Source organism: Magallana gigas, chromosome 3 (assembly GCF_963853765.1).
Source record: "Magallana gigas chromosome 3, xbMagGiga1.1, whole genome shotgun sequence".
Taxonomy (NCBI): domain Eukaryota; kingdom Metazoa; phylum Mollusca; class Bivalvia; order Ostreida; family Ostreidae; genus Magallana; species Magallana gigas.
In genome coordinates this window covers 7433451-7458995 of record NC_088855.1, presented here as the reverse complement: position 1 = coordinate 7458995, position 25545 = coordinate 7433451, and the positions used below count along the sequence as shown (strand labels likewise).

At 36.1% G+C, this 25545-nt stretch overlaps 2 protein-coding genes across 5 annotated transcripts; both read left to right on the top strand.

The window, feature by feature from the left end:
* LOC105330258 (GRB10-interacting GYF protein 2) lies at positions 1 to 14256 on the top strand. Of its 3 annotated transcripts, none has more exons than XM_066078280.1 (29): positions 1 to 100; positions 421 to 463; positions 1035 to 1254; positions 1417 to 1531; positions 1716 to 1821; positions 1961 to 2127; positions 2689 to 2766; positions 2920 to 3008; positions 3128 to 3643; positions 4007 to 4142; positions 4769 to 4870; positions 4978 to 5042; positions 5130 to 5257; positions 5396 to 5566; positions 5929 to 6092; positions 6449 to 6528; positions 6619 to 6798; positions 7131 to 7267; positions 7744 to 7939; positions 8304 to 8417; positions 8733 to 8818; positions 8904 to 8921; positions 10373 to 10478; positions 10682 to 10878; positions 11104 to 11224; positions 11353 to 11452; positions 12305 to 12351; positions 12761 to 12874; positions 13068 to 14256. In XM_066078280.1, exons 2-29 carry the CDS (start codon positions 432 to 434, stop codon positions 13269 to 13271), a joined length of 3789 nt encoding a protein of 1262 aa, XP_065934352.1. In that variant the 5' UTR covers positions 1 to 100; positions 421 to 431; the 3' UTR covers positions 13272 to 14256. The 3 variants fall into 3 exon arrangements, with proteins under 3 accessions (XP_065934352.1, XP_019923644.3, XP_065934351.1); XM_020068085.3 differs by having other exon boundaries at positions 2689 to 2832; XM_066078279.1 differs by lacking the exon at positions 8904 to 8921 and having other exon boundaries at positions 2689 to 2832.
* Positions 14257 to 15996: 1740 nt separating this feature from the next.
* On the top strand, positions 15997 to 24114 carry LOC105330259 (uncharacterized). Of its 2 annotated transcripts, none has more exons than XM_066078301.1 (18): positions 15997 to 16333; positions 17594 to 17951; positions 18452 to 18617; positions 18947 to 19170; positions 19273 to 19425; positions 19530 to 19628; positions 19721 to 19747; positions 19845 to 19931; positions 20075 to 20164; positions 20250 to 20330; positions 21337 to 21471; positions 21570 to 21713; positions 21827 to 22054; positions 22304 to 22417; positions 22571 to 22597; positions 22705 to 22767; positions 23160 to 23259; positions 23504 to 24114. In XM_066078301.1, the coding sequence occupies exons 1-18, from the start codon at positions 16130 to 16132 to the stop codon at positions 23508 to 23510; spliced, it is 2307 nt and encodes a 768-aa protein (XP_065934373.1). In that variant the 5' UTR covers positions 15997 to 16129; the 3' UTR covers positions 23511 to 24114. The 2 variants fall into 2 exon arrangements, with proteins under 2 accessions (XP_065934373.1, XP_065934374.1); XM_066078302.1 differs by having other exon boundaries at positions 15998 to 16333; positions 21827 to 22045.
* Positions 24115 to 25545: the final 1431 nt, after the last annotated feature.

Below are 25545 nucleotides of genomic sequence, written 5' to 3'. Positions count from 1 at the left end.
CCGGCAAGACATGGGTCACGTGGTACATACACAAACTTATACGGCCATATTGGTTTTGTGCTTCGTGTTCAGGCTGGTGAAAAAACGATTAAACGGATAGGTAATGCAAACATTTTACCCATTTTTGTATCTTATGTCATTAAATACACCCAAAGTTACGACTCCGAGCCTTGGTAAAGGCTTCACATGCAGAGGTGCATCAAAAAAGGATGTCAAACTGTTGACATCTTTGCACCTTGGTGCAGAATTTCTCGAGAAGTGCATGTTCAGTCTTAGGCGGAGTGTTTTTGTTGAGCTAGAGGACCATATATCTTTATGGATGTTAATTTGTGTTTTCTGGTTAAGTTTCTGTATGTTAGAGCTCTTTGACTTGAGTGAACATTGTGACTTGCAAACATAACGTGTTCAATTCTGTTACAGATTGTGACAGAATGGCAGACACACTAAAGTTCGGTCCAGAGTGGTACGTAAACTAACAACAATTCTGTATTGCGTATAAAAAGGAAAACTTAAACCAATCACAAATTTAGGCTCAGCCAATATAACTTAAGATATCATTGTGTCATATCGCTAATCAAATAAATTGTTGTATCAGTTCTTATCTATTATTTGGTTAATGTTTGTTTTTGTATTGTGTTTATAACTGCTATGCATTTTCCCATTGCTTTATCAATGCTGTCATTCAAAATACCATAGTGACATAGATTTTTAAAATATTTTTTAAAAGTAACAATTGCATGCAGGGTTCATATTTACTTACTATGTAGAGTAATTGCATTGCAGCTCCTATATTAAAGTATATGTTAGAAAAAGTTCAGGAGAAAATCAATTAGAAAACGAGTATTTTATTAAATCTTGCTGTTAAAGGGTGTTTTATAAAGCCTGAAACTTTTTTTTATTCTCCATATGCTTGTAAGCTGATTTAAACATATAACCGTAATAGAAAAAATTAATACCGAATAGCATTCATTTGAAACCAAAAAGAGAAACTAAATTGATGAAATTCTAATCTAAATGTTTTTGAAAAATTGCAGGCTTCGTGCCTTATCAGATGGAAACAATGTTGGGACACCTCCTCCTTCCCCAGGGTTTGGGAAATACAAACTGGCAGAACATCGTTACGGTCGGGAAGAGATGTTAGCCTTGTTCAATCCTGACACAGACCCTCCAGAAGAAATCAAGAAACTTACACCAGTATATGTTGACAAAAAACAAGAACCTCTAGCATTAGTCGCACTATCTGAAGAGGAACAGGTAGTGTGTCTCAAATCAGTGTTTGTATAAATCTTAAATGTTCACCTTTAACTTTTTTGAAACTCGGATATGTTTCTCTTTTGTGAACAAGAATTTTAGGATAGGATTGTGAACATATTTATTAATTATATATGATGAAACATAAACAACTTTATTCCACAGAGGATTTTGTCCCAGTCTGTTAACAGTGTGGCAGTATTAAGAATGTTTGGGCGTGGTGGGCCCCCAGGGATCAGAGGAGCCAGGGGAGGAGGACCAGACAGGGGGAGAGGCAGAGGTAAGTTCTGTGACAAATCAAGGAAACAATCCTTCTGTAAAATTTTTGATATAGTGTCCTAAACAGGTCATTTGTGTTTGGTCTGTTGGAAATGATTGACCATGACAAAAGCGTGTATCAAAAATGAAATTAAATTTTATGTATTGATGATGACAATAAAGCTTAACTCCTTGTTTGTTTGCAGGTAGAGGTCGTGGGGAATACATACAGAGGGGGATATCTTATGAGGAGACAGGCGGGGGGTTTGGTCGTCCTCCAACCCACAACAGAAATGACGGATGGGAAGAAGTGTGAGTTTTAATCTAGTGATAACAGCAGGGGCTTAGCTGTATAGCATCTATCCAAGCAATCCTTTTCTATATCAAAAGGAAAGAAGATATGCATCATCAGGTGATTTTACTTTTTTGTTTTCATTTTCTGGTTTTATAGTGGTGCAAAGAGAAATTACAACACAAATCGTTATGATGATGGTTCAGGTGGCCCCCCTAAACGTGAGTTTAATAGATCCCTCAGCAGTGAGAACTGGAGAGACCGGGGCGGAAACGAGGAGGAGGAGGAGGACGGGGACTGGAGGCGAGCAGGGGGATCTAAGTGGAGTAAGTAGTGGTTCTTATTTCTATGTTACTGAAGTCTACTTGTAGGGATTTATATTTAGTGGTGGATATTAGTTCTATGTTACTGAAGTCTATGTGTAGGGATTTATATTTAGTAGTGGATCTTAGTTCTATGTTACTGAGGTCTACTTGTAGGGATTATATTTAGTGGCGGATCTTAGCTCTATGTTATTGAGGTCTATGTGTATGGATTTGTCTGATATTTGTATACTGTAATTTTCAACAGTATAAAATCTTAACATATCTCTTATGAATCTTTGGATCTTTTATAGAATCAGATTATTAATATGATTTAAGATAGAAAAGACAGTTTTTTGTAAGATAGATGACTCTATATGCATGAGTTAAAAGATATTATCTGTTGAAATATTTTTGAAAAAATGTTTGTTTCAATAAGAAATACTTAGAAATATTTTAATTTTGAATGCACAACTTGAAAAGATTGTTGAAAAAAATGTTGATCCTAAAGTAGGCTAGAAATACTCTTGAAAAAAGTTTCCAAAAAAGTTAACTGAATAAGAAAGCAATTTGTTTTTCTCTCAGATGCAAGAGGGAGTTGGAGGGATCCAGCAACGAGAGGAGGTTTTGACCCAGATAGACGACAGAATGGAATTCATAGGGGTGGGTTTGACAGGGGTGGGCGTCAGTATCAGAGGTCACGCAACAGTGAATCTTGGGATGATGAGGGTATGATTACTTGTTCAATTCTAAAAATAATATGATAACTTGTTTTTGAACACCAAAAAAAATTAAATGAAAATTATTTTGTTTCAGAAATTTTGCCAGAGTGGAGCATGCCTGATTCAGATGATGTTGAAGAGCTCGGCACGTTTGATTCAAGTGGAGCTTTTGTTTCAACAAAGGTATGAATTTTGATGGATGAATATCATATATTGTTATAGTTACGTGTTCAATAAATAACAACTTTTAGGTATACTTGATAAATCATTTGTATTGATGTCTGTATACTTTTTATTAACAGCCCGAAGATCTAAATAACAAGGACAATCACACAAAGGAGGAGAGTCCAGGGAAACCCCCGTCACCTGTTGCTCAGACTTCAGTCAAGGAGGAATCCAAGCAAGACTCCAAAAATAAAGCAATTCCAAAGCAACCTAACGCTAATGAGGACAAAGCTCCGCCCTCTAAAAAACAGGACAAAGTGGCTGAAAACAAAACTGTGATCAATAACAATAAAGCTGAGCCCCCGCAGGGCAAACCAAAGAAAGAGGAAGCCCCAAAAACAAAAAAGGACAAAAGTTCTCAGCAGAATAGTGCTCAAAGTTCCAGTGGTGAGGTCAAGAAAGAAAGTGCTACTCAAGATAGAGGTTCTACACAAGGTGCCAAAAAAGAGACAAAGACTGAGAAAGAGAAACCTAGGGACCACTCGGCACCACCGGTGAAGAAAGGGACCACTGTGTCTGAAGTGGAGAAGGAGGCCTTAGATCGCCTTCAGGAAAGTGCAGAGAATATGGTGCTAGCTGCCATGACAGCAGAGGTACATATATTAAAATAATGGTTAATTCAGAAAAGGGCCATACAATATTTTGCTGACTGATGATGTGCTTGTGTATATTCTAGTAAAGAGTTTTATGAAAAGTAAACAATGGTACATGCTTTACATTTAATTTGTGATAGAACACAGAGGTATTTTGAAGATGTTTAGAACATTTACATATATTTCATATATATTTCCTCAACTGTTGATCTTTTTATCACTACTGTGGTTGAAAAAAAAAAGCGGACTACAGTTGAATAATAAATTAGCTTATGATGAATTCATACCAATCAGTATTCTTGAGCAAAAACTGTTAGCTTATAGTTCCTGATGAGTAAAACAAGACTGTTGTTTATTTTTAAGGAGGAAGAAAGAGAGATGAGGAGTGGTCCCCCACCCCCCGCTGCACTACCCCAGCCCTCTCCCAGTGTAGCAGTACCTCTCGATCACGAAAATGCACAAAAATGGTTTTATAGAGACCCCCAAGGGGATACACAAGGTATTCAAATCCAAAGTTATTTTTGGGAGTTGATTTTAATCAACTCTCCTATGCACTTACTTGGGCAAAGCGAAAGTGAAACAGTGTTTGGATCTAAGCACAAATCAAATATACCGCTGACAACACTTAGTTCTATAAATAATCGATAAATTCGATGCTATGTATTCTGAAGCATTGTTTTTCAAGAAAACTTATTTATTAATACCATGAAAATAGTAAGATTTTAAATTGTACAAACAGTTTAGATATTTTTTAAAATCGTTTGTATTCGTAGGCTAGATTTCAATGTAGTCTCGTTCAACCAGATGCTTGGCTGACTCCGTTAATATCCGACAAAACAGAGTGGCTCTTGCTTGTCGAAGATAAACAGAGACAGCCGAGCGTTTGGTTGAGCAAGACAAGAGTTCAATCTTCCCTGGATACATAAAATTTCTCAGAAATATTTCGATTACTGATACTACTTGCCATGCAAAATCACATATCATTGATTTTGAATAAATGATAATCGATAAAATCAACTCCTGTCAGTACATCGGTACTTTGATTTTTAAGTGTTTGTGAGCTGAAGATCCAGATAACATTTAAAATGATATACAGTACATTTGATTTGTAATTTTCGTTTCCAGGTCCATTTGCATCCAATGAAATGGCTGAATGGTTTAGTGCTGGATATTTTACCATGGATCTCTATGTTAGGCGGGGATGTGACGACAAATTTTCCCCATTAGGTAATAAAATCACACAGATAAGAAGCAAATGTTCTACATCTTAAGGATAACGTTGTTCATACAATCAATTGATATATACATGAAGTTACCTTTGAGTTTTGTTTTAGGAGAGCTGATAAAGCGCTGGGGGCGTGTTCCTTTTCTACCAGGACCCTCTGCACCCCCGCTATTGGTTAGTTTATTTCTTCAGGTCATTATGATATGATAAAAAAGAGAAACTTCTGTAATAATTTTTTTCGTTCCAATTTTTTTTTATCAGAATGTCCCACCGACCAGCCAGCCAAACTTGGAGCAGATGCAACAATTACAGCAACACCAAGAACAACTGAAGGCTCTGCATGCACAGTATCTCCTCCAGCAACAAGCCATGCAGCAGCAGTTGCTTAGGTAGGCCTTCAGTCAGAACTCAGATCAAAGTTTATTGTTTGTATGTTTGGATTTGCCTCATTCCTAATGGTTTTCTTTGTATATTGAATGAATGGCCACTTGCCTAACTCTGTCTGGTTTTTTGTTTTTGTTTTAAAGACAAATTCAGATGCAACAGATTCAACAGATCATGCAACATATGCAGGAAAATGAACAGTATAAAAATCTGAGCCCTGCCCAGCAGAAACAGATCGCCATGCAGTTACTGCTGAAGCAACCTCCTCAGCCAGTGATGATGCCCATGCAGCAACCCTCCAAACTCTCACCAAGGTCTGTAAGGTTACCCATAAATGTCAGAAACAGTGAATAGTATCAATCATACCCATTAAACTTTTGCCAAAGTTTGGTGAAAAAAGTCTTCCACAAAACTGAATTTTTATTTAATTTACCCTCAAAACTCTTGCCAAGATAAGGTGTTAATGTCTGTCATAAATGAATTTTATTTATTATACCTTCTATGCTCTCATCAAAGTGTGAAAAAATGTTTTGTTGAAATTATGAATTCTATCTATTGTATATTCTAAACTCGCAATGGAAACTTGCTGACTAACTCAACAATATACCATAACTAAGAAGGAAATCTGTGCCTCCTGAGGATGACCTTAGTCATTAGGGTTGTAATATTGTTTCAGGTCCCCACCATCAGAGGCAGCCCCCATGAACGACCATCCCCCCACATCATCTAGTCACCCCTCATTCCATCGCTCCATGTCTCAACCCAGTGATTTACAGGCGGAGGACGGGTCAATCTGGGGGGTCGCCCAGTCAGTACCCATGGCTCAGCCAGTACCTCCAGGTAACATGTATAAGCTTGTTATTATAATAGGTTGTAATGAGAATGGATGTCCTTTGCCTGGTGGTTAAAAATGTTTTTTTTACCCTATTTAATTCTGCGTTTTTAAGTAAACTCAAACCATCCTGGCTTAGTGAAACAGTTTTTGTTCATATTTTGTACAAGTTTGAGAACTGAGACTCATTTACCTATATAACAGTGTTAAAGCAAACCAGGTACATTATAAAGAAATAAATAAAGGATCAATTTTCAAAGGTCAAATAACAATGGATAATAAACATGTCGAATAAAAAAGTTCAAAGATTAATTCATCAATGTCTGTTCGATAAAAAAGGAAATCATTGCTATATTTGTTTCAGGTGGGAATCCCCCTAGTGTGTGGGATGTGATCCCACATTCCCGGTCAACTCCAGACAATGAGCTAGAACGAGCCAGAAAGGTACGGAGACACAATGATAATGAAACTGTGTGAATCCACAAGGTTGTTTCGAACTTTATAATGCGATAATGATTCTTATTTCTTTTTAAGGAAAAGGAAGAACTTGAGATGAGAAAGAAACATGAAGAGGAGATGAAACGCAAACAGGAGGAGTTCCTTAAGCAACAACAGGAGGAGCTTCGTCAGCAACAGCTAGAAATCCAGAGAGAGAAAGAAGAGATGGAGAGAAAGAGGGAGGCACTGGAGAGAGAAACAGCCCTCCAACTACAGGTATGAGTACAAATGAAAATTGGTTATGATTGATTTGAATTGGTTATGATTGATTTGAATTGGTTATGATTGATTTTATTCAGTTATGATTGATTTGAATAGGATATTTTTTGTGGTAGGCAATAACTGATTTTGGTGATTAATCAATTTGGGTTTTGTTTGGACTTCATATAGCATTTAACTTGAAATCTAGCTTACATATGAACATTGATGAACATTTGTCTTTATATGATTTGAAAAATGATAACTTTAATGCTGAAAAAAAATTCAGATATGTATGGTATGTTGTTGAATATCATGATAAGCAATAACATTCCACAATTGATGCCCAGAAACTTGAAGAGGCCAGAAGAAAGGAAGAGGAAGTCAGAAGGAGAAAAGAGGAAGAGGACAGAATGAAACAGCAGAGGGAAGAGGAGATGAGGAAGCAGAGACAGGAAGAGCAGAAGAAGAGGGAGGAGGAGATGAGGTCAGAGAGAACCTTCTAGTCTTAGTTCTCAGATGGTTTTTGACAGAGCTATGCCTCTTAAGAATATCTTCATAAAAAAAAATGGGAAATTTTCACTCTCTAACTTTTGAATTGATGCAAATGTGAAGTTGATATTTGATAAAAGGTTATTTTATTAGAAAATATAATTCAAGTTTAAACTTGGTTCCAGTCTGATTATTTTTGACAGAGTTATGCCTCCTGAACTTTAAAGAAAATAAGTAATTTTAAGGATTTACAACTTATTCTGCAACCAAACAAATGTTATACTAAATTTTGCATTTGAAATAGGGGTCGCCTGTTAGGGCATTTGGGGCATTTTGAAACATCTGGTTTTACCTTTTTTGAGGCAATTTTTAAAATCAGGAATCTAATGATTACTGAATGAGTTTGACATATGAAGTTTATGATGTTTTGTATTCCTGAATGTACCAATATATCTGTGTGAAATGTTGCAGACAAAGAGAGTTAAAGAGACAAGAAGACTTACAGAGACAACAACAGGAGATGTTACGACAACAGGAGCAGAGAAAGCGAGAGATGGAGGAGATGGAGAATCAGAAACAACTGGAGTTACAGCGACGCCAGGAACAACAAAGACAACAACAGGAGGCCCTCAAAAAGCTCCAGCAGGAACAACTGGCCAACATCCAGGTACTAACACAGTCCAATCCCATGTACAGAAAAACTTTGTCAACATTCAGGTGTACACTGTTAAACCCTATGCTGTTTATCTAAAAGAAATAAAAATTGTGTTTTGCAATTTTAAAAAAAATCAAATATCGGAATTTTTTTTTACTTATTACTTAATAGGTCCAACAGAAATTAATGTTCAAAGTTTAGCAATAGTCCTATAAATAGAAACATCATATCTTATTTTGAACAAAAATTAAATCCATAAAGATTGTTTTCTAACAAATTTAGGTAAAACTACAGTAGATGTTGAAGATACCATAGTTTAACATTATAGTCAAAAGTTCTCAGATTACTTGATTTATAAATTTGCTTTTATTTACAGTTACCCTCTCACGCCCAGTGGGGGAGTCAGCCGGTGACCCAGACGTCTCAGAAAACCAGGTCACTGCTGGAGATTCAGGAGCAAGAGGAAAGGGAGAGGAGAGAGAAGGAGGAGGTGAGGCTTGGGGGCAGGGAGTGACAATATAAAGTCTGCATCAGGGAATGGTTATAAAAAAAGGGGCTCTTCAGAAAGGGTTAGGGATACAAATAGGAAGTCTTGAGTAAATATGAGGCGGTGGATCACTAATAGGAAGTCTAAGTTAACAGGGGCAGATGAGGTGGGCAAGGAGAGGGGTACAAATAGTAAGTGTAAGTTAACATAGGTCAGGGGTTGGGGGGTACAAATAAGTCTCGGTAAACACAGGTAAAAGAATAAACAGAAATACTTCTCCGGTGGTTAATCTTCTTTATATTTTCTGTTCTTGTCTAGATACAGAGAAGACTTGAGAATGAACGACAACAGATGCTAGCCATTCAACAACAGCAGCAACAACAGAAGTCGTGGTCCAGCCAGATGTAAGTACAACAGCCGAGTGTTGTCTCTCCGCTAGTCTTGACATGTCTTCCTGTTACTTGTTCTGAATCGTTCTTTTATCTGTAGTTTGCGCGAGACCGTCAGGTAATATGACTGGAGTGTTTTCTCTGTGTCAGTATTGTGCTCCCTTTGTAACTGTGTTCCTTTTGATTGTGCTTTGTGATGTCATCTATTGTTGAAACAAATCATTAGAAATCATTGTGCTCTATTAATCACTATAATGTGGGCATATTGGATTTAATAAGTTACTATTCAATACTTTGGTTCATTCAAGGAAAGTTCATTGTAGAACCAAACACTAACTCTTGAATTCATATATTACATTAAACCACTGAAGAATCATTTACCCGACATAAATCCCCTGAAAAAACCCATCAGGTTTATGAGACAGTCATGTTTTTCAGACAGTCATGTTTTCCATGTCATTCTTAAAGTTTATCCTGCATGAGGCCAACATCATTTTGATGTTATTTTTTTTCTGTACCAAGGCTGGACATTTGTAGTACATGTATAGTTGTTAAAGCACTGTTTAGAATCCCATATTATTACCAATTTTTTATTATTATACTTTCATGTTAAATACTGAAATCTGATTCGTTTATACACAGTTGATAATCCGTTCTATTACCCTTAGCGTTAGCAACACACTTGACAATGGGCAACACAACGAATTGCGTACGGTTCGCCGTAGAATTCATGTCATTTCTGTGTAAAAGCAGTAATAATTTCTCTAAAATTAAGACATTCAGTATAATAAAATAAATAGTGCCTGTTTGGGAGGACAACAGTTGAAATTGACACCCCTCGAAAACCATTGTCCACCTCCGCTTCGCGTCGGTTGACAATGGTTTTCAAGGGGTGTCAATTTCAACTGTTACCCTCCCAAACAGGCACTATTCATATACTGTTTACATCTGGAATGTAATACATGTATTTGCAATTTGATAACACAATGACACAATTTTAATGCTCTGAGTGTTTTCTTGAATTTCTGTATCTTGTTGAAGTTTAGTATGTAAAATCAATTCAAGAGGGACAATTTTTATGAAATTTCAAAACTTAAAGGGATGTGGATACTTTATTTCATTGATTGAAAAAAAAATCCACTGGAGATATAGTTTTTTTGGTAGAGTCATTGTGTCTATGGTATCCCACAATGGCTCTGAGAAATTTGTCCACTAATTTGGAGATAACCTTATATTAAATTGTCTTCAGTTCATTGTTTTATCTTCTTTATATCTAAAGCTTTTAACATTGTAATTACCTACCACTTAGGCCCATGGGTAGCAGGTTACCCCTATTTAATTTTGGAAATGTTCATGTTCTTTGATACTATACCTGTGAATAACCATGGCATGGACATGTTATTGTGGAGGTGGGATACAAAATTTATATTTGATATGGATAGTAAGGTAGGGTAGTGAACTATTGTGTTGCTATCTATAGTTTCATTAAACTTCATGTGACTGAATGGACTTTATTTTGAAAAATGTGAGAGATGATTAAAAAATTTTCGTTCATTTATAAATGTTTAGATTTCCAACACAACAACAAAATATGAAGACGTTACTTGAAATCCAGGAAGAACAACGAAAACTGGAGGAAGAGAAACAACGAAAACAACAGCAAACTCAGGCCAAGGTAAACAGACAGTATTTACTAATTAAAGCATGTTTTATAGTATAAAGGATGAAGAAAAAGTATATATCTTATACCAAATACAGTTAAAGCTAAATGATATTAAAAATAGAGGTAAGATGGATAAGTGAAGATTTGAATAGACTGATGTTGTTGAAATTTTCTTTGATGCAAGTTTGTAAGACCTTCATGATTATCCATTGCAGCAAAATATAAGCTTAGCAGCTGCCAGTGCTTGGGGGGGAGGTCAGCCAACTTCATCCTCCCACTGGGCCAGTGAGGGGGCCTGGGGGAACGCCACCCGCCAAGCCTCCACGGGGAGCAGCAGTGCCAGCAATGGAGCAGGGTCCCTGGGCTTCTGGGACGATGCCATTATATCCTCAAAACGAGCACCTAAACCAAGGTATATCCTCATAATAAGCAACTTAACCATGGTATATCAAATTATATCCTCAAAAAGGGATATCCTTAAAACAAGAAAATATGTTAACAAAGTTATATTCTTAAAAAGAAGCATCTAAACTGATGCATGCATAGTTTATTGCTGAATATTGTTTGTTATATCTACATTTGTAGAGTTATGTGCTTATCATCACTATATAAATTGTTTTCTTTTTTGTTTTTATAGTAATCAGGGAGGAGTGACTACTGAGTTTCCCACCTTAAAGGGACAGCCTCAGCAGAAAGCCCCTCCTGCATCCACTACACAGACAAACAAAGCAAAGCCCTCCAAGAGAGGCAAAGAAGAGGTAAGTATACTCTCCCCCCTGTTCAATTTATTTAACTTTTGAAAATTTGGAAATTGGTTGATTAATGTTGTGAAACAAAATTGAACTTGAGGCTGATTGATGTGAACTGTTTGGTGGTTCCACTGTAGGAAGCGGTCCAGAGACTTTTCCAGGGCAGTGCTCCCCCGGACGACACGTTCTCTCAGTGGTGTGACAAGGCACTGAAGGCCCTCAACACATCAGTAGACAGTGAGTTCAAAGGGCGGAGTCATTTTAAAAAAAAAAAAATCCAATGTCTGTACTTATTTATATAAATTGAGGATATTTTCTGGCCACTGACAATTCTATCAAAATTTTTTTTTTATGCCTGAATAGCTCTTGAAAACTTACTAAAGTGAGATTGAGAGATTTGTAAACAAAGTTAAAAAGTTACATTTAACACTGGAATTTTGTTGTGCTTGAATAGCTTTTGAATGCATTTCCTTGCTAAGATGATTTAAGGAGAAATTTATACACACTGTACCTTCATCATAAACATTTTATCAATTGTTATCACTGGTTAGCCTCGTCTTGTCAATAGATATTTCAGATTCAACACTGAATTATTTAGAACCATTTAACAAGACCTTGGACTTCAGTAGGACGTAGCTATCTATTTCTTGCATCAAAACATGTTAAAATGACGCAGTTTCAAGCGAAATATGCACCGATTGCGTAGTCTTAGCTCAAAACCCAGACAAATCTTGTTGATTTCAGAGAGCCATGGCCAAGTGGCTGACAATGAAATAGACAGACCTACGTCACATTGTTGTTTAACACAACCCCAAAGTCCAAGCTCTTGTTAAAATGGTTCTATATTGAACTAAGACCAAAAATTCAGTATTTTCAGCATTTGGTATTAAATAGCTGATTAGCTCAGTTTTGAAATTATCATCAACTTTATCCACTGCCTTTTGATGGTAAAAGATAAAAGAAGGGAAGTAACTTGTGCTTTCCTTATGACTAAAAAAACCTCCATAAACCCTGCTTGCTTAATTGAAAAAAATAATTGTTTTCATTTGAATATTTTTTTTTTAACACATATGTTTGTTTATTTTTCAGTTCCTACTTTTGTGGCATTTTTAAAAGAAGTTGAATCCCCATACGAAGTAAGATTACAAGATGTCTGTTTTAAATATGTTGATAACAATCTTTTATTTTCATTAGTTCATTGCTTCATTAAAAAAATTGGAAGATTTACCTGATATACTATTAGATGTACACCTTTGAAATCACAAATGTTTACAACTAAGTGTAATCTAATTTACCTTGTAAATTTCATTGACCTCTATATGTTGTGTAATCAATAATGAAATTGTATCATATATTAGTATAGGGAAAGGATGATCTAGGTTACAGAACTTGTGCCCAATCATAAATTAGTACAATAAAAATATGTTGGTGAATAATGTGTGCAAAGCAAAAACAAAGAAGAAATTTTCTTACAGTGCATGTACCATCACTTTTAAGAAAATTCCCAAATAATGAGTTTGGATATAGGGTATGTTCTTGTTTCAGGTACACGATTATGTGCGGGTGTATGTGGGGGAGTCTAAGGGAGCACAAGACTTTGCCAAACAATTCCTGGAGAAAAGAAGCCAGAGTCGCAACAAAGCACGGCAAACAGTCGAGGTAAATCTCTCCTACCAAAACATAACAAAACAGCACTATATGCACTGACTGGCAGGGAAAAACAGCCTCCTCTAAAAAGTTATTTTCTAGAATTCAATGAAAATGGGATTAAAAGAAGAGTTTTTGTAACATTAAAGAAGAATCTACCAAGATGAAATTACAGGTTAATAACACGCATCCTTCTGTTCCACAGGACAGTATTTGGGGCCCTGCCCCTGCCCGCGATTTCCGTCAGTCCGGCGGGAATCAGCATAGTGAGTCAGACTCGCAGAAAGCCAAGGGAAAGAAGAAAAAGAAGATGCAGAAAATCGACAGCAGTATTCTTGGATTTACATGTGCTGCTGATCCAGACCGCATCAACGTTGGAGAAATTGAAGCTGATGGCACAACAAAGTGAGCGGATTATATCCAGGAAACGGGATTTAATCAGCCACAGAAATTGTGTATAATTTGATGGTGACAACAATTTCTTTATTATGTGTGAGAACTTGGTGGTAGTTATTGATGGCTTTCTATGCGCTGTGTGTGTACTGTCCTCAGTGATCGTCCGGGCCCAGAGGTTCTACAGTCGGCCCAGGATCAGCTGACATTGACCACCCACTACACTTCTCACCACTACAAAGTCTGTGTTTTAGCATATCAAACCTGACAACCAGTCTCTGTTATAACTCTTTGTTTTAAAGGTCCTGCTGACCATCTTAATTTGTTGAATAATGACTTTTTATTTTCCTTCTTATGCTGCTCTCTTTGAAGTCTGTTTTATGTTTCTGTACTGTTTTACCTGTGAGATCTACCTGAGCTCTGGTATAATGAGCTAAGTGATAGTGAGTACCATATCATGATCTGAAACTTAACGTACAGCCATGACAGCTGTCCACAGACTAAGTGAACCATTCAAACTTGTGCAATATAACAAAACGCCCAATCATGAGCTGATATTTTAAGAACTTATTTTAATCAAACTTACACAACGTTATGTCAGGTTTGGTTTTTGATATGCTAGATTTCTGTACGAAATTGTCCCCTAAATGGAAAACTAAGGTCACATTAAGAAAAAAAATACAAATTTTTTAAGTTATTTTACACTCTTTAATACTCGTTAACATATTTTTGAAAAAATTAAGTTTTCAATTCTATTTTAAAAAATATGTAAGAATAATTTTAAACAATCAAAAGAATTGAATAGAAGTTATTGGTGTTGACTGATTAGGTAAATGATTTTTATCAGGGCTTCTCCCGTGTTGGAGAGAGTTAACGCCCACTGTTACATGTGTTAAAAATAAAACGCTCCTCCGATCTAGATCATGACGTCACAGGCCTTAGGCCCGGTGATATAATCTGGACCAGAGATTCAAAAAGTTCAATAAAAAATTAAAATAAAATGGATGTTGTTTTTGTGTGTTAATTAACCTATTAATTGGTACCCTTTGGGAATGCTGTTGTGTTTACTGGACCATTGGCCTAGTTGTGGTTATGTGACGTTTGTGGGGGTGAAGAACCCGCTGACATGATGCTATCAGCTGATTATCCCGTGCATCAGACCCCCGGACACGGGCAAAAGAAAGCTCAGGTGTGAGTGCTTTAAAAAAAAATGTAAAAATAGACAGGTGTGTCAAAATTTACATACCAGCAAGTGCTGATAATGGTTATTGTATGTTTTGTAATGACTCATAACTGATGAGATGAGAAATGTCCGGAAGATTGCTTGAACGGAAAGAACTAGTTAAGTAGATAAAATGTTATCTCAATTCAGGTTTTTTAAAATAAGAAACAACGTATAAATAATATTGGCAATGCTTTCAAGCTTTTTTCAAAAAATGAAAACATCACAAATTACACGTATTGGGAGAAAATTTCAACATTAACCTCATCTTATTTGGTTTGCATTGACGACATCCACAACCTTAAACCATGACCCACACTCCCCAAGGTGTGTATTGATGGAACGGCAGTCGGTATAGATGGTATATATGATCAATATAGGTGGGGGATCTCGGGGAGTGGGGGTAGGGAGAGTAGACCGTTCAGGTGCTAGATCATTAGAAGGCAGGGACTTCACATCAACTGGAAACAACGGGTCTGTAGCAGCGACTCTGTGTTGAGGATTAGATAAATACCAGTAGGAGTAAAACAAAAATTTGTATAGTCGGCCAAAGTTGAGATAAAGAGTTCGTTAACATTAACTTTTTCTCGTAAGAGAAAAAAGGGTTTTTTACATGCGTTAACACATACACGGCGGAGAAAAAAATATTAAGTGCCTGAGGATGCTGTGTTGTTAGTGCGCTTGCGATAACTTTCGTTACTGTAAAAAACATTTATGACTTGGTGAAATGAATTTTAACCCATTTGCTGTCATAGATATGTATTTTTTCAATCACAAAACTGTACGAACAGTGTGGGATGAAAAAGTTGTTAGCATACAAGGGATTGTCAGAGCTGCATTAACTGTTTGCCTGGTATTTTGTAGAAGCTTGAAATCAATAGGTTTTATTTCGCGTATGTGCGCTTTTTGTTTGGGTGTAACCTATAACTATAATTTGTTTATCTGCTTAAAATATTCATATCCTTCAAACATTCCTTTTCTATGGTTTTAAGAAAATTTTAGGAGAAGGGTTGTTACGAAAAAGGGAAAATCATGTTTTAGAACCTTCAAAATCATTCTCAAAATGACATAAAGGTGTTGTTTGCTGTATCTTAAAAATCAGGTTTATGATTAAATACAAATGAATGACAGAGTTTGTAATGCTTTCTTGAATAATAAACTGTAGCTGGGTTTTATTTAAAAGTCGTTGACTTTCCAGACCAAGCTCTTCATTGTTACGTCATATTGTCAATAAACTGAAAAATGTCTGTCCAGATAAGATTCTAATCAGACAGTTGCCTAATGTTTCTCTTTCTTGGTTACGTATTTTTGTCTAATGACGGCCGGCGGACAACTCCACCAGAAGAAAAAAATTCCTACGCGCAAGTATTGTCATGAAGGCTTAATCGACCAATCACAAAAGCGCTTCAAGGCAAAGAGTAATCCCGCACCGAAATACTTTATAGTGTTTCATTCGCTCCAGAAAATTTGGCCAATCAGATAATGGGTCATACTTTACTTCATTATCTTGATAGTCATGCTTAAGTAATTTTCAAATGTTTTAGAATTTGCAGTAAATTCTAGGACAGTTATATATATTCAAGCTAGACTTTGTCATGTAAATATTTATCTCACGCCCGGGCTTGGAGTAAACCTAAAAGAAAACTGAGGAAATGAATGAATTCAAAGGAACTATTATTTTTAAATTAGTGATAGTTTTTCAGACTTTTGGGAATATATTAACGATATTTGTGGAATTATCTGACTATGGTGCCATTTTATTAGATCCGCCTGGGCGTGGTTCCCTCTGGAGACACAACATTTCGGGGGCACCGGTCAACTACAGGGACCATCGGCAAAACTGTGGAGGGGTGCAGGTACAAGCAAATTTCAAAAACTCAAGAATTTCTTTTCTTTTAAAACTCAAGTTTTCATCTTTCTACATAAAATACAGAGATTATTAATATTTTATTTGTATTTATTTAATATACAATTGTTTTAATGGTGATTTTCTGAATATTTACATTTTAAGAGAATTTTGATAGCCAATATAAAGAAAATTATTTTTATTCTATATCATTCGGTTTGAAGTAGGAGTATTTATATTTTTTAAATATTCTTAACTAATGCTAATGAGAACGCTATTTGTCGTATTTGAATTTATTGAAATTTTATTTAAAATTTCGTAATTTCCATCGGACAATTCAATGACGGGTGATTTTTGTTGATTCATCATTGAATTTTTCCAGGTGTACGGTGTGTATAGGTATGGTAATTACGGGCTTGCCCTGGGCGCTTGGGCTCCGAGATGTGAATTTTACAGGGCTTATCAGCACCCATCTCTAACAAACTGCTCCCCGACAATCACAGATAATTGTCCAGGTCGCCACTTATTACTACATTAACACTCGGCCCACTGACCCATTTGCGACGAAATATAGTTACATATTGCCATCTTAAAAATGAAATTTCGAATGAAAATTCTTGTCCCTTAATCGTAATTGTTTTCTCTAAATAATATTTAGAGTTACAAATTTATGAAAGAGAACGAATATTGTAAATTAGTTTATTAAACCGAAGAAAGGGAGCCATGACGTAACTTTGCAACCGTAATTACCTGTATACCTTTAAAGGTAAATATAACTAATTAAGAACATTTCGTCCATTATGAGTCCAGGAATCTACCCATTTTACCTTTAATGGCGGCGGGCCGTGGTCAATCACCGGTCATCAATTTTCATGTTCAGTGCTCTGTATGTTTTGACTTTAATTGGTCTAACACTCCAACATGAAACTACAGGGCATCTACACCGAGAGACCTTTTCTAAAACAGCAACGAAATAGACCAATGGAAATCCAACATATACATGTTATACACGCAATTGCAACTTTTCAGGTCTTTCGAATGTTCGTTAGGGCCAGAAAAAAGTTGTTTTGTTTTATACGATCTAAGCGATGTTTCAGGGACGACCAATTAAATAATGATTTTCGCTGTCATGGTGAATGCATTATAAGCGTGTTCTGTTTAATCGTTATATTAGTAATTTGACAATGACGGTAAAAAAAACACCAAGAGTGAAAACCCCAGTAACAATAAATGAACATACATGTATAAGTATTCATATCCTTCTTTTCAGTCTCAGTGGAAAAACAACAACGGAAAGTGCGGACTATGTGGAGATCCTTGGAATAAACCACGCGATCACGAATTTGGCGGGAAATACTTTACAAATCACATTTCATCAACATACCAAAAAGGATCTGTGATAAATTTAACAGTTTTCACAAACTTGAACCCCTCTGGGTGGATGGAATTCAGACTTCTTCCATATGACACTGAAATCTCGTCTATTTCAAATAATTATTCACTCCATATCGGAAATTCCCGGACAAGGAGATACAGGGTTCGAAGATCCGGATACCACGTGATACCGGTCAGACTGCCGACAGATGTGGAGTGTGAACGATGTATACTTCAATGGAAATTTCATACAGGTATCCGTTGCTGTGGATTCATAATGTAGAAACGTATGGTTAATCAGAGGAAAAAACGTTAACCACCACGACACTCCCCCCCCCCCCCACCCCTTCCTCCACCACCACCACCACCAAAATATATATATATATATATATATATATATATATATATATATATATATATATATATATATATATATATATATATATATATATATATATATATATAAATGGTTATTGTTATGATTCAGTAAAACGATATTATTTCATAAAATTGAAGCTTAGTTTAAAAAAAACGTGCCGCACCTAAGGAAGTACATGTATTTGATTTGTAGGAAAAGTTCTAATTTTTGAAGATTCTTGTAGTCAGACACAGTCTTAAATATTATCAAAAATTGCACAATTTGGTTAGAGGGTCTAATAAAAATGTCTTTACATTACTTACTTGATAATATTTCTCCATCCGGCACTGTGTTGATTTCTTTCTTGTGATAGAGTTGTCTCCTTTTCGTCAACAGGTGCTTCGTGGGGGTGTAATGACATTGATCAGACTGACTGTTGCTATGGCTGCGGAACGGATCAGGAAGAGTTTTACAACTGCGCAGATGTATCTATCACGCATGGGACCGGCAATAATGATCAATCGTTCGAACAACAGCACGACGAACACTTAAAATTTAAGAGGTATATTGCCTATGAAGAAAACCTTTTATTTTGTAACTTATTTATTCTTTTGTTCTGATACTTTTTTTTTGGCCATTTACGACTTGCAAGGACATTTTTCTTTGAAACATGGTTAAACAAAACAATGTATATTGAACACATGGAAACATATCAAACTGTTACAATAAATCACATTGCTAAGTTGTAAAAAATAAAGAGAAAAGCAGACACAGAACTTAAATAAAAGCGTAAAGCTATCACATTTAAGAGTTTGAGTCCTTTTCACCATTTCTAAACCTAGGCTTCATTGATTTATATGAGCTCTGAAGATTCTGGGGGTTTTTTTGTAGAAAACAAATTTCGCCCAGTTCTGACTTGATACGATGGTGGTGTCTGTCCCAGTGTGAGGGAGAGGAATGTAGTGGTCCGCCATGTTCCGGACTCTCCCGCCACCGGAGATCCTCCAGTATTTGTTTGGCGGCTGGGGCATGGGCAGGACAGGCAAACATGGACACGTGGTGCCAGAACAACTGTGCCACGGGGTACTGCCCAGCCTCGCACTGCCGGTGTCAGGGTAAGTCCTTGTCTGTCTGTTCATCTGTTGATCAATTCAAGAAATTAAAAAAAAAAAATTTAAAAACCGATTCCTTAACACCAATGGTTTTGTCTCCTGCAGACGTGAATCCAGTCACCACAACAACCAGCACAACAACCACAACTCAATCTACAACCAGTACAACAGTACCGACAACAACGGAAACGACAACGACGACAACCGAACAAACAACGACGCATGCGCACTCCACTATTACTACTACATCACAAAATGGTACAAAGTCGGCATTTATTGAGTCACCAGTCTACTATATGTTTGAAGCTTAACTTAAATGATGCCGTACATTCTTGTTAATTTATTTTCTTTATTTTATATAGAAGATGCCCCTGGTATTGTCCGCGTGCTCGTCAGTAGGGGCTGCCATTACTGCAAGGGCCGAAATGATAATACCTGTGAAGATCTCTACTGCCCCGGATGTAAGCTACAGTACAATTGTACATATCAAACATGTTGAAATTCTCGCCCAATGTTAATCTTGTAATTAATCAATTTTATTATCTCATTACAGATAATGTTGCTGATATTAAGGACACGGGTTAGTACATCTATTATGAGTTTTAATTTATTAATGACATTTTAATTAAATGACATTTGGCACGCATTTGTTACCTTTCCCGTCGAATTATTTTTAGGCACACTAACCCAGAAAATCACAGAACTCTCCAACTATTTCTGTACCACGTGTGACACTAGCGACTCCATCTGCCAAAGGCTCTTTTGTGAGTGCATTTCATTGTAAAGTACAACACAATTTTTAAAGCCACTAAATTAATTGAATGCGATAAGTTGAAACAATTCTTGACTGCCTACATGTTGTTGTCTACTAAAACCTTTACAAACATTGTTATCTTTATTTAAACAGGTTCCCAAGATAACATAATGGTTAGCTTTGGACTGCATACAAAATGTCGGCTCTGCCAGATGACGGGAGACTGCCAAAGTTATCCAGAATGTGAGTTGACGGACACACGTGTTACATCTTACACCTGTCACAATGTCACGTGTATTCTGTAATAAATTTATTGTTATTTGAACAGGTGATCAGATAAATGGTATAGAGACCACTACCACTACCCCGGTCACAACCACCCAACCAACCACTACCACTGCTGCCATTAGTAAGTCAATTACAGTACACTCTCTGCCACTATTGCTATCAGTATAGGTACTAAAGTATAGTACAACTACTACCACTGCTGCCATCAATAAGACAAGCTACTAAAGTATAGTAGTGTACAACACTACCACTGTTGTCATCAGTTAGTACAAGCTACTATAGTTGAGTACAACCATCACCACTGTTGCTATTAATTAGTGCAAGCTACTTAAGTATAGTACAACCACTATCACTCTTGCCATGGGTTATTACAAGCTACTATAGTATAGTACAACCACTACCACTGTTGCCATCGGTTTATACAAGCTACTTAAATATAGTACAACCACTACCACTTGCCATCGGTTAGTACAAGCTACTATAAATCATAGAACAACCACCACCACTGTGCCATTGGTTATTAAAAGCTACTATAGTATAGTACAACCACTACCACTGTTGCCATCGGTTTATACAAGCTACTTTCATATAGTTCAACCACTACCACTTGCCATCGGTTGGTACAAACTACTATAGTTTAGAACACCACTCGCCATCGGTTAGTACAAGCTACTTAAGTATTGTACAACCACTACCACTGTTGCCATCAATAAGACTAGCTACTAAAGTATTGTACAACCACTACCAATACTGCCATCAGCAAGTCAAACAACTATAAAATAAAGAACAATTATGGCTTCAGAAGAGATATAACTTTTATTGGAATGAAAGATCATCATTGTCAAGGTGATAGGCAATATATGTCAAAATTTGTCCCACAAGCGGTAGAAACGTTATGCATTTAAATAATAATTTGAACATCATTGTCAAGTTAAAAGGCAATTTCTGTCTAATTTTGTTCTGTAAGGTGTGTAGAAATGTCGTGCAATTCAATCATAACTTGATTTTAATAGATATATTTTGGAAAAGCAAATTGGATACGTGTCTTCTACATTTGTTGACTTTGTTCTATATTTGGAATCAGTTCACGCATTGTTGCTTAACGTTTCCGTCAATTACATCATCAGATATTGTTCCTTCTAAGAAGACATGTATAGCTATCAATTACTACTCTCAAATAATTGGAATGAACAAATGGTGTCAAGATAATTGTGGATCCTCGACTGACGCAAGCTGTTACCCGGATGTTTGCCAATGTTCAGGTTGGTTCTTTTTGTTAGAATGTCAATAAAGTTTGACATTTGTTTTTATAAGTAAAACTGGAAACAGATTTATATTTAATTAATTCTCCATCCATTAGATCCCTCGATGCCACTGATTCAGAAATTAGACACTGGTGACGTCACGACTTGTAAGGCCATAGGTCAAGTGGCTAACATTCCCGGAATGGACAAGTGGTGTACAGACAACTGTCCTAATAATTGTCCGGAGACTTACTGTTCGTGTAAGTTCCGTCACTTAATTACATCTATTCAAATTAATGTTTATCAAATCTAGCACTGAATACCACGTTGTCCGTGCTTTATGTGAGTTACTCTATATTATATTTGTGTTCAGGCTCCGTCAAACCTGTTACGCAGTCTCCAACAACATCACAAACTACAACCAAAACAACAACAAATCCCCCAACAACTACTTCCCAGACAACAACAATTAAAGCGACAACAACACCAGCCAGAGTAACAACAGTGGAGGACATCGTCTCTGGAACAACATCTATTAATACCACACCCGGAGTAACCATACTGCCGCCAAAGACAACTACAGCCTCTAAAGGTATTGGAGGTAATACCCATAAGGATCAAAGTAAACCAAATGTACTTGGTTGAATTATTCTTTATGCTGCATAACTGTAGAAAGTCTTAAAACAACACTGTGTTTTTGGAAAGATGGGTAAATACTTGCATTGTTCTAGACGATGGTACCTAACGTTAGAGTTTGAATCCACGTTGTTTTTGTCTCATACATGTTGTGTCTGATTTGTCGCCTCACATCCCTAGGTTGTTTTCTATCGATGATTTACTGCTGTTTCAGGTGTAGACTATTACTCCATCAATGCAATGAACGGCATTCTGTGTAACATATGCAGCAGTGACCCCGGCCTCTATCGGGAGTGCTCGGACCTTTACTGTGCCAGATACGATAACAGTAGGTGTACCCGATCTACAAGACACCAGCTAATTAAGACTTTAAATACATCATGTTCCTCAATCTTAAACAGTTCAAACAAAATCACAGAAGTGAGATTAGCCTGTTGATTACATGCTATGAGTGTGTAATATTATTCTCTTCTTTTTGCAGGTGTTGGTGACCCATCAGACAAATTAAGTATGCATATATTTTTACATGGCATGAATTATCATTCAATCCGCATGTAAATTTAGATTACTTCTTCAAGGTCACAGTAAGGTCAACTTTGTCATTTTTTTTTCTAGATCGAGCTTTGAACTACTCTCCTGAACTTTTCTGTGGAGTGAAAGGAAAAGACTCCATATTCTGTAAGTATTTAATCGATGAGGACCTCGTGTGTACGGAAAGCTTTGGTTGAATTTCTGAAACATTGTAAACAATAAAAATAGAAAAAATAAATTTTGTGAATTGAAATTAAAAAGAACGTAATCCACAGTTGTGGACAATATTTGTAATTAATTTTGTATTGAAACTAATTCCCTTTTATGAATTAAAGTCGGCAAAGGCGACTTTTATTCAGTAGTCGAATTCAATTATTACATTTTTAGCGATATAAATTTCTCAAAGTAAAAAAAAAAAAGAATGTATGCATCAGGGTTAGAGGGGTAAAAAACAATAATGACGACGAAGTGTTTGATTAAGTACACATAACACACTTGATTTTCACTTTTCGGTGAAATATTGTCCTTCCTGTATTTAGGTGAACCGGCTCCCATGATCCGCCCCTTTATACAAAGCTCACTCTGTTCCGCCTGTGTGTACCTAACCCCTAACCAAAACTGCCACACCTATTGCAGCAGGTGAGTCAAAGGTGTCACCTACGTGTAATGTAGCATTTAGCAATTATAGATAAAGCATGCATGTACCAACAAAAATACAAGGTAGTCAATCCACGAATTTTCACGAAATCAGTTTTACTTTAATTTCTTAGTATTTATGAATGAAATTCTAAGTAACAGAAAAATCTTCGATTTATGATTACCTTTTTTCTCTCATTGATCAGCCAGACAAATAACACATTTACATATTAATTGTATATTTCAGTTCCTGATATACGAGAAACATTAATATTCTAGATTCTACTACGACGAAATCCAAGAACCTGCAAGTGATATATTATTTGTGTTGTTGATCAAACAGTATTAACGTTGAAGTTAGATGTTAGAGTTTTTGCCTTTATTACCATTTCCTTGTAACTTTGCATGTAAATAGACTTGTTATTTTCCTTCTGTGTTAAAAATGGCTCGTTTTGGGGGACCTGAAAACTTACAACATACGCATGTATATTATGTTCAAACCAATGAATCAAGGTTTATGGCGTCAGTGATTTTAAAGTTTACGATAGATACAATTGTCTTGTTTTGATTTACAATCTAACACTGTTAAAAGATAAATAAAAATGTCACCAAACAAATTTGTGAACATCCTGTTGTTATAAAACGGAGTAGATTTCTCACAGGAGTTTCCTAGAGGTCGGAATGTTCGCTACACCCTTCACTGTGGTTAGTTGTGTTGAACGTCCAAAACATGATGGCAGCGACAGCGAACATCCCCAGAAGAGGGACAGCAATGAGCAAGCGTGACAGGAAATCACGGCTGAATGACCGCATTTAAAGAAAACTCGCGCGCTACGTTGAGATCGGGTCTATCTAAAAAGCAGTTAAAATGAAACTGACAAGATCAAGATGACAAGAACGATTTTCCTTTTTAACACTGGCACGAGTCCAAACAGCATTCCATGTAGTGTTGGTTGTTTCTCTTAAGTTCAAGAATTTTTTGCTATTTATGCATGTTTGACGCACAATAAAAAAGTAAAGAAAATGAACTCATCTCTGTAAATTAAGGGATTTCGTTGTTGTTGTTGTTGTTGTTGTTATAAAATTGACTTATCGGCTTTAGAGTCTGAGTGATCAACGACTTGACCATCAGAATTGCTTGAAATTTTAAAATGATATTTTTGACCATAAAATATAAAGTAAAGAAAAAAAATCTAAATATTTTAGATTTCAATTTCGTCTAAAGAAGATAAAGACTAAAAATGACCACGTCCATCGAGTCCTTTAAACCAATCGTCTTATCTTTCACCAAAACCATTTTGTATTCTAATGTCAATCCTTTGCTTATGTTTTATTTTACTAAGTTTAATGTCTATATTTGGTTTCAATATAAACATAGTGATGACATTTTTATGACTTATTTGTCCCCGTTCTTTCTAGTAAGATAGAATATGCCCCAATATCCAAGAGGAGTTTTGGCGCACAGCGATGATGACAAAAAATAACAGCACAACAAACCTTATCAAATTACTGAAAATGAGCAAACAACAAATAAACAATACAAAAAGCCCACTAAAGTTCTTTTGGTAAATGGTCTGGTTGGGCGCGCTATGTGCCATAAGGATTTAGAAGCAGATAATTCCCGAAGGTCCATCCAAAATGCAATTCCAAAATAAAAAACAAGGCATGTAGTATTCCATATATATTGGGCAAGTCTCAACGATGGTGGATAAATTACATGAAAAAACAAACAGCATGTTACACACGAGTCGGATACAGCCAGTAGTCACTTCCGCCTTCCATGTTAAAGATTGACATATAATATTTACATGTAATTATGCAAATTTCACAGTTTCTTTTGTCCAAACTTTGCGAAGATACATAGAAAAGTATTACTCGCTGTTTCCATTGTGATGACGCATTAACTGAATGGCAAAGAGAATTATTCAAAATAAAACTTACGTCTTTTTTGTCAAACCAGCAGTTTATTAGATTCGCTTTCAACGACGACTTGGAATCAATCTCTAAGCCAATCAAATGCTTGCTATTTATTTTTCGGCTTTGATAACTAAAGGACTTAAGATGCTGACGACAGTTGGATGAATTTTGATGTATGCCAACAAAATGAATTAAACAGCAAACGTATACCAAGTTTTCCGTCGAAAATTAAAGAAATACTATAACTATGACAGATAAAACTATTAAATATTATTATTAGTTTAAAAACCGTAAATATTTTATAAAAATGTCATTAATAGGGAATAATAGCTTTAAATTCTACAGATTTAAAAAAAAGTTATGCAATGCAAA

What these genes read in the sequence shown, in the direction of transcription:
- LOC105330258 (XM_020068085.3), top strand. Translation starts at nt 432, where the DNA reads ATGGCAGACACACTAAAGTTCGGTCCAGAGTG. An exon ending in TAGCTGCCATGACAGCAGAG is followed by an intron (nt 3,644 to 4,006) that starts GTACATATATTA and finishes TTTATTTTTAAG; the next exon opens with GAGGAAGAAAGAGAGATGAG. An exon ending in CGACAAATTTTCCCCATTAG is followed by an intron (nt 4,871 to 4,977) that starts GTAATAAAATCA and finishes GTTTTGTTTTAG; the next exon opens with GAGAGCTGATAAAGCGCTGG.
- LOC105330259 (XM_066078301.1), top strand. Translation starts at nt 16,130, where the DNA reads ATGAATGAATTCAAAGGAACTATTATTTTTAAATTAGTGATAGTTTTT. An exon ending in CACTACCACTGCTGCCATTA is followed by an intron (nt 20,331 to 21,336) that starts GTAAGTCAATTA and finishes TTACATCATCAG; the next exon opens with ATATTGTTCCTTCTAAGAAG. An exon ending in GGATGTTTGCCAATGTTCAG is followed by an intron (nt 21,472 to 21,569) that starts GTTGGTTCTTTT and finishes TCCATCCATTAG; the next exon opens with ATCCCTCGATGCCACTGATT.